Source organism: Mirounga leonina, unplaced genomic scaffold (genome assembly GCF_011800145.1).
Source record: "Mirounga leonina isolate KUSES-001 unplaced genomic scaffold, KU_Mleo_1.0 Mir_125, whole genome shotgun sequence".
Lineage (NCBI taxonomy): Eukaryota > Metazoa > Chordata > Mammalia > Carnivora > Phocidae > Mirounga > Mirounga leonina.
Window position 1 is genome coordinate 45,446,955 of NW_023270305.1, and position 15,384 is coordinate 45,462,338.

The 15,384-nt window shown below is 42.1% G+C and overlaps 1 protein-coding gene across 3 annotated transcripts in view; it reads right to left on the reverse strand.

The window, feature by feature from the left end:
* Positions 1 to 5,986, reverse strand: part of ANTXR1 (ANTXR cell adhesion molecule 1) — a 248,285-nt gene extending 242,299 nt beyond the window's left edge. For 2 of the 3 annotated variants that reach the window (XM_035001390.1, XM_035001391.1), the window contains exon 1: positions 5,173 to 5,771. In XM_035001390.1, the coding sequence (XP_034857281.1) occupies positions 5,173 to 5,324 (152 nt within the window). In that variant the 5' untranslated portion in view covers positions 5,325 to 5,771. Of the gene's footprint in view, positions 1 to 5,172 lie in introns of all 3 variants that reach the window. The other variant, XM_035001389.1, reaches the window with a different exon arrangement.
* Positions 5,987 to 15,384: the final 9,398 nt, after the last annotated feature.

Genomic DNA, 15,384 nt, shown 5'->3' on the forward strand with positions numbered 1-15,384 from the left:
TTCCTGGAATCCACCCAGTTCCTCTAGTTGGACTGCTATGTGCTTCTCATTATAACCCAACTACACAGGGCAGCAATGAGTGGAAAGAGCAGGGCTGGGAGTCAGGAGCAGACATCGTCCTTGCGCAGGTCCTTAATCCAGTGGGTTGAACAGAGGGTTAACAATTTTCTCATCTGTAAACTCGGGACACTAGTGCTTTGCCTTAGCTACCGAGCAAGCTTGTCTTCGGGGCACTTGTGAGAATGCGTAAGCGTTGGGAGACTTTAGTTCTGACTCGAAAGGTTTCTTCTGTAAGTCAGTAGTTGCGAACCCAGAGGTATTTTCTCAGGAAAATGATACCATACCCGATGGTGAAATTTCCAGTCTAATGCTACAAACATCTGTTTAATGACCATGTCCCTGGAGAGTAACACATAGCAGTGGTCCTACAGATCATCACCAGTCTGGGATCATCTGATTGTGGTGCTAAGGATGGAATTCTGGGTGAGCGGCAAAATGGGGTCCCCTTGCGGTGGGGGAAGAGAAAGAGAAAACTGGTGCTGGACAGAAAGGAAGTAGCAGAGGGAGGAGTTTGGGGGCTCCAATGGGAAAGGAACCCACGTCAAGCCTGTGGAGGGCCTTTACAGATATAAGGATATACTGGGTGGCAGGCTGTGGCTTTGGAAAGTCCTATCAATAAAGCTATTCAGTGCTTACTGGCCTCTCCACCCCACTGTCTCCTCCATTCCTCCTGCTATCGACACCATCTATTTTTGAAGTCTTTAGGGCGCACATGAATATAGCCAGCCCTTCCCCAAGACTCATGGTGGAGAAGCCACTTTTTCCATTTATGTAACTAATCGTTCTCTACAAAATAGACCACTATATGATACATAAACGTATAGTATCATGACAGAGGAGCCCTGGGAGAATGGAAAGCTACATTTATATCCGTGGGTCAGTCAACAGGGTGCATTAATCTTAGAGGACCTCTGGAAGACTTCAAGGAGGCTAGCTGCTCCTTGCCTGTTTTTCTCTGGATAGAACCTTCCAAATCTGACTTTTCAAATCCTTGATTGAATTCCCAGCAATCTACTTTTCCTGACTGTAACCAGAAAAGCATGTTTAAATGAACATGAAATTCCATCAGTATAAAGCCTTGTGAAGCCCAGTCCACCAGCCCCGTCGCCAAAGCCACTAATAATGCCCTATTGTGTTACTGTGGTAGTCTAGGTTATCATTATGAAGTCTTGCTCCTGGTTGAGAAAACATGACGTTCCATTAAATGTATAATCTGGGTTCTCTCCAGGCCAGAGATGCATCCTGCTAAAACCTGAAATGAGCTGACTTTTAATGTCATGGAAAAGAAGAGAGCCATTCACTGAGAAAAAGGGAGTTGAGGGCTGGGGAGAAGAAAGGTGCCCTGGGATCCCTTAGTTTCAGCCTGTAGACAGTGTCTAGCCAGCCAGAGTATCTTAGATGCCCAAGGAAAAAGTGAGTCAGCATTCTTTTCCCTTCCACTCTGCTGTGGTTGGGTGCTGGACAGCACTGTCTGAGAAGGTTCTTTCTAGGACAGAAGACCATGTCTTTAGGGACGACCACAGGCCTCTTTGCAATCACTGCGTTTTGGCCCATCCCCCAGCTCTGAGTCCGGCATTCACACACATCAGCCTGGATTGAGACTGCAAGCTGGAAGTGTGCAGACCATCAAGGGCTAGCAATTTTTTCATTCAGCATGAAAATACCTCTCTCTTCAAGCTGTAGGACAACTAAAAGAAGTCAGAGGAGTCCACCTAAAAATAAAGGTAGGTGCCTGCAAAGGGGCCCCCATCATTTCTTTCCTGGAGCATGTTTGGGTCCCCAACGCACTGCAGAGTATCCATTTAGAAATTTACTCCAGGATTAAATATAAAAGAAGCAGCAGCCTCTATAATCATGTGCTTGGAGCTCAGCATGCTAGTTAGAGACCCTCCTCACACTTGAAACAATTCTTTAAAAACTCAAAGTATCTTGTTTTTGTTGAATATAAGAGTAACATATGCTCATTACAGAAAACTTGGAAAGTTCAGAAAAACACACACACAAAAAAAATTAAAAATCTTACCTTCTAGACAAATACAATTATATATTAGGTAAATCAAGAAATACACGTATGTATTTAGCTTTTTTACAAAGGTAGCATCGTAACATACATAATATCTGTGCTTGTATTTTCACCTAAGGGTAGATTATGAGCACATAAAATATGCATATTCAATACTATGCTATACCATGCTTTACTTAATAAATCCACTATTGTTAGATTTAGGTAATTTTCAGCTTCATTATTATAAACAGCACTGCCAGGAACATACATATAGTCACTTGTTTGAGACCATCTTGGATTTTTCCTTTAGGACATAGAATTGCTAGATGGAAAAGTGGAACCCCATTTTTTTTAAAAGCATTTGATACATGTTGCCTAATTACCTCCTTGTCTGCACTATCCAATACAGTAGCCACATGTGGCTGTTTCAATTAAAATTAATTAAAAATAAACAAAATAAGAAGTTCACTTCCTTGTTTACACTAGCCACATTTCAAGCTGCTCAAGAGCTACCTATGGCTAATAGACACTAACTGGCCAGAGCAGGTATAGAACATTTCCATCATCACAGAAAGTTCCACTGGACATCACCAGTCTAGAAAGACTACACAAATTCATATTTTCCTTCGTAAGACAGGAAAGTGCCCACCTCCCACAAGTTGGCCAATATTGAATATTGTAATCTTTAAAAAAACCTTTGCCAACTTAATAAAAATTACAACTTGTTTGATTTTTTCATTTCTTTGATTACTAGTGAGGTTGACATTTTTTGTTTGTTTACTGTTCTCTACTGTGCTCATCTTTTTAAAACTGCTTTTTATATATTAAGGCCAATCTTTGAGGAGTAATTGATGTTACAAAAGCTTTTGTAACTTTTTATTATCTTTTATCTCTGACATTTTTTCACTTACGGAAATGGAAAATTTGAATATATTTAAGTATTTTCATAGTTTTCTCTATTGTTTCTGTCCTGTTTTAAGAGCTCTAAACCTAAGATTACAGTAATAGTCATTTAAATTTTCTTCCGGTTGTTTCATCCTTTCATTGTAAACATTTAAATTTTCAGTCCTTCTGGAATTTATTTTGGTGTGTGGTGTAAAACATAAACCTAACCTTTTTTCTTGTCCCATGTTACCAACCATTTGTCCAAGAATCTTTTTTTTTTTTAAGTAGGCTCCATGCCCCAGCATGGAAACCCTGAGATCAAGACCTGAGCTAAGATTAAGAGTGGGATGCTTAACTGACTGAGCCACCCAGGCACCCCAAGAATCATTTTTTAAAATAACAAATTAATTCCCCACCAACTTGAACTTCCACTAAATGCTCTCATGTCCCTGGATTTCTTTCTAGATTTTCTATCCTGTCTACCTGTTCTTTGGCCTTTACCATCCTGGGTGGAATAATTTGCCTTATGATACATTTTAATATTTACAGGTATTTCTTCATCATCTTTCTCTAAAAATGCTTTACCTCTTTTTACCAGGTTTCTGTCTCTAAGATAAACTTAGAATCATTTTGTTAAATTCCTCTCACCACCAAAATAAATTCTTTCAGAACTTTAAGAGTTCAATTCAATTCAAATTAATTTGGGGAGAACTTGATTATCTCTACAGTATGGAGTCACTCCATTCAGGGACTTGGTGGTTCTGTCTATTTTTTCAAGTCTTCCTGTGTGTCCTGCTCAACTGGCTTTTGGGGGGGAAGGGGTGGGGGAGGAAAGCACCGTGATGGGCACCTCTGACTGTTTTCAGACACAGTCTCTGAATCTGTGAGCTGTTGCTCCCAGCCACTAGAAGTAACAAAAGAAATTCCATTTCTTAGTATTGGAGTATATTTTCAGTATCCACCTTCTCATAAATCTCTAAGAAAGACTTCTCACTTTTCATCCAAAGAATCTGGAGTTCAAAACAGCCCTTACGGAAAAATCAAACTCCAGGGGCAACTGCAAAGCACATTTGGTGTCTCGCTGGCCAACTTATTTTGCAGGCCTCTTTTTCCAACTCCCAAATACTTTCCAGTCTGTGAAATTCATCCTCCGCCACTGTTTCAGCAAGCGTCTCTCCTGGCACCAGAGAGCTCACATACTTTTAACGAGCATGGATCTTCTCTGAGGGGCTTTTTATTGTCGAAGCTGGGTTTTAGTAGATAGCATAAAGCTTCCTTGAATGACTGTGGCTTGGCAAATCTAAGGGGACTTGGGAAGTGTTTAATTGGTCAGAGTTCAGCTCTCCCTTGAGCACAGACCTGAAGCTTAGCCACTATCCTTTTTGGTAAGGAAACCAGGGCTCCTGCACCTCCCTGGTAGCCCACCAGTGGAATTACCAAAAACTTGAATCCGTCTGAACCAGAGGTCCCAAGCCCAGGAGGGGCGGGCAGGAATGTATCCACAGGGCACTTTTGGCAACGTCTAGCCACAATTTTGGTCGTCGCCAATGTGAGGCTGGGGGCCTAGGGCGGAAAAGAGAGGGAGCATGGAGCCGGCTTACTGGGGAGGGGCCAGGGATGCTGCTAAACATCCTACAATGCACATGATGGCCCCACAACAAAGAATTCCTCAGCCTAAAACCCAATAGTGTCTAGGCTGAGAAATCCGCCTTAGTTTTCACTAATTGCCCAGTCAGCGTGCACTGTGTTATTGGGAACAAAGGCAAAATACACTATGTAGGACAGCATGTGGGTTTTTTTTGTTGTTGTTTTTGTTTAAAGACATGACTGACTTTTCAAAACCCACTCCAGCCGCGCCTGGAAGTTCCACCTCTCCAAAGCACGCCCTTCTCACCAGGTTTCTAAAGCAAGTGGAAAGGATTCGCAGAAACGTGTTAGGTCAACAGCATCCTCACACTCCCTTGCGTGCTCCTCGGTCACGGAAAGCGAGGCGGAAAGTAGGTTTTCCCCCGAACCAGCAGCGACGCCCCTGCGGGCTCGGGCGGCGAAGATGGGGAGGCGCGCTCCGCGACAGAGGCGCAGCGCGGGGCCGCGGCCACCCCCCGCGGTCCCTCTGGGTCCCCTGAGACGCGCGCCTGTCCCGAAGCGATGCTGTTAACAAGCCCAGCCCGGCAGGGAGCATCATCAGCTGAGCCTAGGATGCAACAATGCGAGACACTTACTTGTCCAAAATGAAGTACAGGTCAAATCCGCCGTAGCAGGCTGGACCCCCTTCCTCCCTGCGTCCCCCTTGCCCGGCGCAGATGAGCACAAAAGTGGCCAAGGAGAGACACTTGAAGCCAATGCCGAGGGCTCTCTGCTCCACGGTGGCCATGACCTGCAGCCCAGGGAGAGGGTAGGGTCCTCTGCTTCCCACGCGCCCCGAACTGGCCAGGACCTTCAGGGACGCGCCATCCGAGGGGCCCTGCTCGCGGGCCCTTTATTCCCCCTCGCGCTCCTGGAACTCCCCGGAAGCAATTGTCTGGAGGAGTTCAAGGTTTTCCTTCTGGTTTCCGCTTCGATTCTGTTTCTAGGTTTCAGATTTCAAGAATCCCAATACTGTACTCCGCTTTTTTAAAGGGGCTGCTCCTGACTCGGGCGGCGGACCCCTCCGGAGGCTCCGCGGACGTTTTGCAGTTTTGAAGCAGTTCCGTCCCGACGCTTCTTTGTCCCGGCTTTTAAATATTATGGGGTGGGTTTTCAAATTGTTCTTGGTTGGGAGAGCGCTTTGCCTCTTCTCCCTCCTCTCGCCCCCCTCCCCCCGTCTCATTTTTTGGGGGGAGGGGGGTAGAAAGAGAGTTCAAAGGCTGCCACCTTGTGGCCGAAGATGGCGAAAGCGCCCTTCGGGGTTCGCGCGAGTGCGGCTGTGCGTGTTTTCTTATTCTTTTCTTTTTCTCATGCACCTTCCCTTTCTTTCTCCCGTATTTCTTCCCCATTCCTACTTCTCGCTCGCTCTCTAGCCTTTTTATCCCTGCCCTCTCCTTTCCTATCCTGTATCTGCTGATAAGGTCGCTATAAACATTTGATGAAAAATTACTTCCTCCAAGGACCTTGGCTCCGACCCTGGGGCTGGGACCTTTGCACCTTTGTGCAAATGAAGTAGAGAAGAAGGGGGCCTTTGTGATCTGACTCATGCCAGCGACCTTACTGTGCTATTAGTACAGATCATAAAAGAGTCTGTTGGGGGCCAGTCCTGTGGCTGGACATAAACAATCCCAAAGAAAAGGTTGCTCCTGGCATGGAACAGCAGGGCATTCTAGATTGTCTCCACCTCCAGATTTTAAAGATTCTGTGAGAAGTTCTTCTTTACAGCCTGTGAACTTTGACCTTTTTCACCCCATCTTTGATTTAGGACAGAGGGAGTAAACAGCTTACAAGAGTATGGACTTTCCAAATCATTTGGGACCGGCAGGGGAGTCCTGTGCTAGCCTCTCTGAAGTGAGGGGTCCTCTTTAGAGTGGATCCAGGCAGGAATTCAGTTCCAGCTTCATAGATCTTCCACCTGGGGAGTCCTCAGTGCTCCATTTTCCAGAGTTATTTCTCCAGACACATCTTCCCCTCATTTGTGATCCTCTAAGACACTTGGGTTTAGTCTCCAGTGTGACCATCCATGGTGGTTTTCCCCCACCAGCTATAACATGGAAACCTAGTGTCTTGGAATGCTTCATTAAACAATCATTTTGTTGTCAAATAAGTTTGGGGGACTCATAAAGCATTGCACCAGCCTGCCTCCAAAAGGATCCTCAATGTCCCTTCTTTCCTGGTGTTAACACCCCCCCCACACACACTGAATAACACTGTTTTGTGGGCAGTTGATGAGGTATGACAGAAATGATGATGTGTGACTTCTGAGGCAAGGTCATAAAAGATACTGTGGTTTCCTTCTGGCTCCTTGGTTAACTTGCTCGGGGGAGCTCATTGCCCTGTCAAAACGTCACTTAAGCAGCTGTATGGAGGCATCCATGTGGCAAGAAACTGAGATGCCCCGCTGATAGCCACCCACGTGAGTGACTCATCTTGAAAGTGGACCCTCCGGCCCCAGCCAAACTGACAGATGACTGCAACCCTGGTCAACATCTTGACTACGATCTTGTGAGAGCCCCCAAGCTAGAAATACTCAACTAAGCCAATCCCAGATTTCTGACCCACAGAAATTATGAGATAATTATTGTTTATTAGTGTTTTAAGCCTCTAATATTGGGGGTAACTTGTTATGGAATAATAGATAACTAGAAAATCCTATTGTCACATTAAAGCTTTGAGAATTTCTTTAAAAAAAACGTTTAACTGTATTTTCCAGACTTACTTGGCCCTGAAACTGTTCTTGTCAAACAACACCTATTGACACCTACATTTCGGGAATTACTGCTCTCAGGAAAAAAATAATTGGGAGGAGGTTAAAATAATCTAGACTTAGTCTGTGCAACTCTTGTTTTTCCATATCTCTGAAGTAGAACAAAGCTATCCAGAGTCAATAACAGGGACAGAAGAAGCTCTTGGTGTAATAGCAACATGATGGTTCAACAAGTCTGCAAGAGGAGACATTATGAGTTTCTTTGAACTGGCAACATTTTCCTTTGGTTGTTGGGATATAGAAGCCTTATAATTAGTGCATGTAGGGAAATGGGAGAGGTGGATCAGTCAGTTGAGGCTGGAGGAGGACTTGGGAAGGAGAGTCTTCATTGGGTTCCTGCTAACATTTCCCAGATTCATGTTACAGCTAAGAGATGCCTAAGCAAACTCCTCTGCCTCTCAAACTCAAGTCAGTGGAAGAACAATATAAACTGTGATGTTGGGGCCATGGATGAAAATTTCGGAAGATGGAGAAGTGCAGGCAAACTAATCATGTACATGGAAGTGTTTGAATGGTAACCTGGAAGCCAAGGTAAGGGTAAGTTTCTTGGAGGAAGAAGCAGTCAAGAGTGTCACAAGCTGTGAAAGTCAAGAGCATAAGCCCCAAGAAAACTCCATTGATCTGACACGTGTCATTGTGTCACCAAGGAGATTCCAGTGAGGTAGTGCTGGTGGGTGTTGGACTGCACTGGGTTACAAGGAAGGGGAAGCTTCTCCTTCAAGAAGTAGAGGGGGTAACTTGTGAATGTTTGAATGTTTTACATTCCATAAGGAAGGATCCCAGGATACTTAAGGATACCAGAAATTTCAAATGCCCTGCCCTCCAAAAGATTGGAGAGTTTGTCTTACTAGACTGATTGTCTTAAGGGTTTAGTCCTGCACTACTGTTGTAACTGAATTTTCCAGATTTCCTTCTTTGAGATAGAAATTGTTAAGTATGACCTGCCTGTCTACCAGCCTCCAGTGATTCACTGTCCATACTTGCCCCCCACCTCCAATATGTGACTGAGCCCCTTTTGTCAAGCTGTCAAAAAAATTTTTTTCCTGTCTTGGTAACATTCCATGTAACCTTCAAGAATTTCAGAGGGCACTTAACCATTTGTCTGGGTTCTTGACAAAAGTTCTGGAAAATGCTCAAGATAACACAGACTACCCAAGAAAACTTGGGAAATTCTTTCCTTAGAAATAGGGACAGAATACAGACAGATCTGACACCTTCTACCAAATTTTGGGTCAACCAAGTAGGTCCAATGTTTGCCAGGTTCTTGTAGGTCCTACTGGTCCTTGGACTTTGGTGGTATCACATAACTTCCTAAGGCAAAATAACAGTTAGTAAAATAGTCTCTTCATTGTCATGAGATTTCCTTCATGCTTGTCCTCCGTAGGACTACCTTTTACAAAAGGTCAAGGCAGCCTTCCTAGAGGGAATTTATCATTCAGAACAACAAAGTTTCTGAAGAATCCAAATCCATTGAAGAGTGGCTTTTGGTCAAAAGAAAAGCAAAGGTACTAGTAATGATTTTAGGCCCAAGGGCAAAATCATAGTCTAGAGCAAATACCTTGATGACATCTCATAGGCCAGGTTATTCACAACCTCAGCTCAGAAGCACTCAAAGCTACATTGAATCCAGTATTCCATCGATAACCCTACCCAAAGCCCAGCCCAGACTAACTTGAAAATCAATTTAATCCAGCACCTCCCTTGAAATACTGTTGACACAGCTATAACCCAACTCTGATCAAGTCAGAGCCCTGAAAAAAAATGAGCTAATTTCATATTTTAGTTAATGTCGGCCCAGGGACAGATCCTGTTTAATCTAGTTTACAGTGAAGCTCAGCTAAGCCTGCAAACCATCATAATCCTTCCTAAATCACACCCAAGCCCAGCCTGAAGTTTAATCACCAATCCACTCTTAGCCCAATCCAGCCCAAAAAGCCCAAACTCAAAGCCTAACACAGCAAGCACAGCAAGGAAGACACATTCCTATAAGGTCTTAACCAAGAGAATAATCCATAATTCATGCCAGCATATCCTGAAAAGAATCTGTCCCAGATCTCTCATAAGGGCTCAAAACCTTGCTGAACAAAATCTTCATTTCGTCTAGATCAGAGATCAGGCCAATCCAACCCAGAACCCAAAAGAGAGATAAAATGGACCAGTATAGTCCAGGGTCTTGACAAGCCCAGAGCTTACAAATGCCCAATGGAAGACTATATCAGACAACGTAAAGCCAGCAAAAACCCAAGCACAAGACCAAGTAAAGCCCTTTTCTGTCCAGTTCTGCTCAGCCCTGGCATATTTAAGCATATTCAAGACCAGGGTCTTATTCAGAGAACCCAGACCAATTTATAACTGAAGATACCAGACGAAATCTACCTAGGCCTGTCAAGCCCATAACTCCTTTGACACTTTTACTATGTGTCCAAGTCCCAAGCCAGAGAAACCTGTAGCTCTCAAAGTGTGTGAACATGATAAGAATATTTGGAAGGGGTACCATGAAGGTGAGGGCAAAGAGGTTTACTCACTCTGTAATAACCAATGGAGCTTTTTCAAGATACCTGTATCTGTAGAATATCAGAAAGAGATGCGGGGGTTTCAGGGACACATACAATTTCACAGACCACAGTCTTACAGCGGCCAATTTCTTTTCACTCTTGCCTCACATGTTCATCTCTGATTAGATTTATTGTAGAATTAACGGTAATTCCCATAAACTGTTTTGAGTATTAGTCAGGACAGCACACTAATAGCATAACTGCACACAGGCTATCTGGGGCAAAGCCATTACTAACCAGGTGACATTACTAACAAGATATATGACTTGTCCATAACACAGCTTCCCATCTGCAAAATGGGGTTACAAATATTACCTACTTCATTGAGTTGTGTGGTTTCAATGAGATAATTGTGTCATGGGTAGTCCTCAGGAAACACACAATAAATGTTGGCTTTTATTGTTATTGTGGGATTCTGGGGAATTGCTTGTGAATTTCTTCTAGAGATGAGAAGAATAAATTTCGAAGAACCACTTTCAGAGTGTTTGATTTTTCTACCACCAGTGAAACAAAGCTGTTTCTCTACCATCTGCATTCACATTATGAACTCTGAGAAATGCAAAGGTGAAGATTCTAGCTCATCCAGGAACTACTGGGATTTGAAGATTTCCTAGGATACATGCAGAAAACAAACAGAAAACATACTTTGGAGCTATCAAAAATCTATTGGCAGCAATACTGTTTCTGCTAGCCAAGAATGCTAGATAGCTAAACTCTAAAGAAATGTCTGAGAAAATAGTTATAATCAGTGATGCTTTTTCTTCTGAGGCTGGTTTTTAGATCTAATGTTATAATAATTGAAACTTCTTTCTGATACTGGTTTTTTTTTTTTTAAGATCTAACAATCCCTAGAAAAGAACCTTCCTTATTTTTCCTCATTAACTCATTCATTCATTCAAAAATAGTTTTTGGATATCTACTATAGGGCAGGCCCTGTGCCTACACTGAAGATACAAAGATGAATAAAACATGGACCTTGCATAATTTACTTGGGAGACACAAATGCATAAATAGATATTGATACAATTTGGTTAACCTCTCTTCTAGAGGAAACTCAACATGTCCCTTCTACCCCACCATGCCAATTCTAAGGAGAACTAGGTCTAAAGTAATGGAATCTTCAGAGATGTACTGTTGAACTACAACTCTTTGAGTTGTCCCAGGATGTGAATGAGTTAAGACATGACAAATGTTTCTTCCTGCTGGTAATGAGATACTCCTTCCTTAAGTAGATCCAAAAGTGATCAGGGAGGATTCCATGACAAAGAGACCAAGGTCTGGGCTGCTTAAGGAATACCCAGGATCCTTGTTCCTATTCATGATCCATCACAGACCATCAGGGTACAGAGGGCTCGGGGCAGAGCTGTAACTAGTAACTTTGCATTTACCTCATGAGTTTGCCTCTGAGCATTGACTCCTTAAGGAAAAGCTTGGGAGACCTGGGTTAACTTTCTGGCATAGGTTTTCAGGCTCAACTGAATGTGTGTCCAAGATAGATGTTTAAGAAGTAGGCTCATTCTGGAACCTCTAACATAAAAACATTTGCCCTTACTGTGGCCAAAATAAGAGTGGAGAAGTCCTATGTCATTCATTGTGAGAGGGCCTCTCTGCCCCATGGAATCAGGACTGATTCCTGAATCTAGATAAAACTCCTTTCAAAATAAGTTGAGCTCAAGACATGGATGGTACTGCTTCCCAGGTTTGTTTTCTTTTCAATCATATTTGTCATCAAAGATTGAGGACTGACCTGCTCTGAAATCTTAATCATGGTCATAAATTTAGACACTTAAAATGTGAGTTTAAGTCAAAAAAGATAGCAAGGTCAATCAATAAACACATAAAATGACTAAGAGCCCCTACAGCATAGAATTATCACCTTCAGTTGAAATGGAGGAAAAATCCAATGTAATTGTTACAAATCTAAGAGCTAACGAGGAAGAAATAAAGCTCATTCCCAGAATACTGTCCTCTAGAAACCAGATTTGCTCAGAGGCAGAAGGAAATCAGGTGGCAGATAAGAAAACTTTACAAGTTGGTGTCTCAAAACCAGAAACTATAAAATTGAAGTATGGAGGGAGTTCATCGTAAACTTAATAAGTAATGAGATCAGTTTAAAATGCTGTTCTTAATCATGTGGTTAATCTAGGGACTGTGGGAAAAGAGGGGGGGAAAAAAAAGGAAAGGAAAACATCCAAATCTGGCAAACTGTATGCATATATAGTAGCATTTTTGGAATACCTTTTCCACACTTTGATAGTTCCCCATAAATCAGGTTCTCCTAGCATAAAATTAAAACAACAATAACCATATTTTTTAGTCTTCATCACTGCTATAGTTCAGATGTATGTTGAATTGTCCTACTATGTATCTTTATTAGGGTTACTTCCTCCCTCTCTGAGAAAGTTTTCTCAAACTCTCTAAGTTTTCAATATTTCCTCCTTCACTCTTAATTGATACTGCTGCTTCATTTTTATTTGGAAAATTAGAATCCAAAAGAAGCTCATATATGTAATTCTTACATGCAGGAATGATGCCCGTGCTGAAGACCTTTGAAGCCATGAGTGTATAAGTGGAAGTTATGAGTGTGCTTGCACACCACCCTGGGCTAGTGAAGAGAATGATAAGAAATGAGGGTCAACAGCAATTGCACTACTAGGCATTTATCTAGAGGATACAAACATAGTGATTTGAAGGGGCAGCTGCACCCCAATGTTTATAGCAGTAATGTCCACAATAGCCAAAATATGGAAAGAGCTGAGATGTCCATCGACAGATGAATGGATAAAGAAGATGTGGTATATATCTACAAGGGAATATTACTCAGCCATCAAAAAAATGAAATCTTACCATTTGCAACGATGTGGATGGAACTAGTGGGTATTATGCTAAGTGAAATAAGTTGCTCAGAGGAAGACAAATACAATATGATTTCACTCATCTGTGGAATTTAAGAAACAAAACAGATGAGCACAGGGGAAGGGAGGGAAAAATAAAACAAGACAAAATCAGAGAGGGAGACAAACCATAAGAGACTCTTAACTATAGGAAACAAACTGAGGATTGCTGGAGGGGTGGTGGGTGGGAAGATAGGGTAACTGGGTGATGGGAATTAAGGAGGGCACTTCATGTAATGAGCACTGGGTATTATATGCAACTGATGAATCTCTCTTTCTATATATATATCCTGTTGGTTCTATTTCTCTGGAGAACCCTGACTATACACCAACTCAAGATAAAGACAAAGAGAATTCTTAGGATGACAGCAAAGGGACATCCCATGATGATGGTGGTGCAGATGGTTTAGAGTGCTGCCAATCCAGATAGGAGGAGAACAAAGATCTCCTGAGTATACTGCCAAAGGGGAAGAAAGAAATCAGTAGCTACCTTGTTGTAATTGACACAGGGGAGCTAAATCTCACCTCTGAAATAGAAAGTCAATGGAGAATGTTTGAGATTTATGAATCAAAATAGATTCAGTGTATGCATATCATTTGGAAACATGGCAATGTGTAAATGGTGGAATTAGCTAAATTGTTGAAAGGGCATGGGGACTGGGAGCCATGGAGGTTGGTGGGGCAAAAAACAGGGACATTGCTATATGACTTTTAGACAATTTGACTTTTAAATGATGTGCTTTTATTATTTTGAGTAAAAACTAAAAATATTTTTTTAAATGGGATGCTTCAGATTTTGCTAAAGATTCTGTAAGTCTGTTTGATTCTATTGGACTATTAGCATGGTGTGATGTCACGTTTTCTTTGAAAGTAACAATCATATGGACTAGATATCCATACACTGAGATATTTATATATAATAAAGTTGAAAAATTGAAAAAGTTGAAAAATAGAGCACAGAGCAATTTATAAACATAAAAGCAACAAAAACCATATACACATGTATATCTCATGTATATATAGTAGAAGCAACATAAAACATTAAAAAGCAACATAAAAACCATATATATACATACATATTATAGATATCCATAGTATATATGACTATGTATATGATTTTTAGTGTTGCCCTCAATATTTAGAAATTACTGTTTATTTTATATATGTAAATAAGTAAGTACACACACACAAAAACACACCCAGTTGTAATTAAAATGGAAAATAATGCCTAACATTAGAATGATTTCAAAAGTTAAAAAATTTTGGATCATTATCAAAATGATATATTACATGGCTGTTAAAAATAAAATACATGAAGACTGTGACACATGAGAAAGTGTTCACGGTGCATTATTACATGAAACATTGCGAACGTATGTAGGTTATGATGGCAAGTAGGAAAAATACTCATGTGGATAAGAGTGCAAAGTGAATTTTACAAATCAAATAGTTCAGGAAACAAAAAGTCAATTGAAGGAGAGATGGTGGATGTAGTTAGTGGCAAGTTAGCTGTGAAGCTGTAAAGGGACAGTAGCTGGGCTAAGGAAGGTGGAGGTGGGAGAGAAACTCGCCCACCTGCAAGGCTGAAGGAGGTTTTGTGTTTGCTTGTTTGTGTGATTCTTTATTTTAAGTTGGGAGATTACTTTGTTTGGTATTCAGGACCGAGGAAGGAACAAGGGAATGTAGAAGCTGATAGTCTGGGAGGGAGAAGGAGAGTGAGGGAGAGAAAGAGAGAGGGAGGGAGATGGGGCGAGGGAAGGAGGGAGGGAGAGCAGGAGGGAGGACAGATGGAGGGAGGGAGAGAGGGAAGGGGGAATGAGGGAGGGAGGGAGGGAGGGGGGACTGAGGGAAGGGGGGAGAAGGAGGAAGAAGAAGGAGGAGAAAAAGGCTACCAGGGAGAGAGATGGGGAGAGAGGTGGTGCTGGCGTGAGGAGGAAGGTAGCATTCGGAGCACTGAAGGAGAGGTTAGCCTGGGCCAAGGAAATGAACTAGCACATGGCAGGAATTCTACTAGGGGGTCACTGATGCTGTATTTCATGTCATACTCACAACAACTGTGATTTTGACATTATGATCCTCATTTCATGAGTGAAAACCTGAGGCTCGGAGAGGTCAAATAACTTTCTTTAAAAATCTGTGCGCCTGTAGGCAAAAGAGCTAGGATGGTTTCTCGCCTATGCTCTTTCCACCTTGTGACCTTTTGAGATGGCAGAAAGAATGCTAAGAGGGAAGTCCGTAAGAGGGTAACAAAGTCTCCAAGAAAGTCCATAATAGGGAAGAGGAGGAATTGAAGGAGTTTTGAAAGATTAAGTTTAAACAGGATAATCCTTTTTCTGTGATTTTCGGCCACTACTTGAGTTCCTGGGAAAAAGCTTCCTGGATTCCATTCATGGCACAGTGGTTGCCTAACAAGGCACTGAACTTCAACATTTCTTTATTCTACTGCCAGGATGTGGGTTTTTGTATTGTCACTTTACAGTCTACCTAAATGTTTTCAATCATTTAAATGACTGTGTCGTGTTTAGGTAAGTGGGTGATGAAACTTCTTCTTTTGACTTACATAAGTTGAAGATTCTAGAATGCAAATGGGGT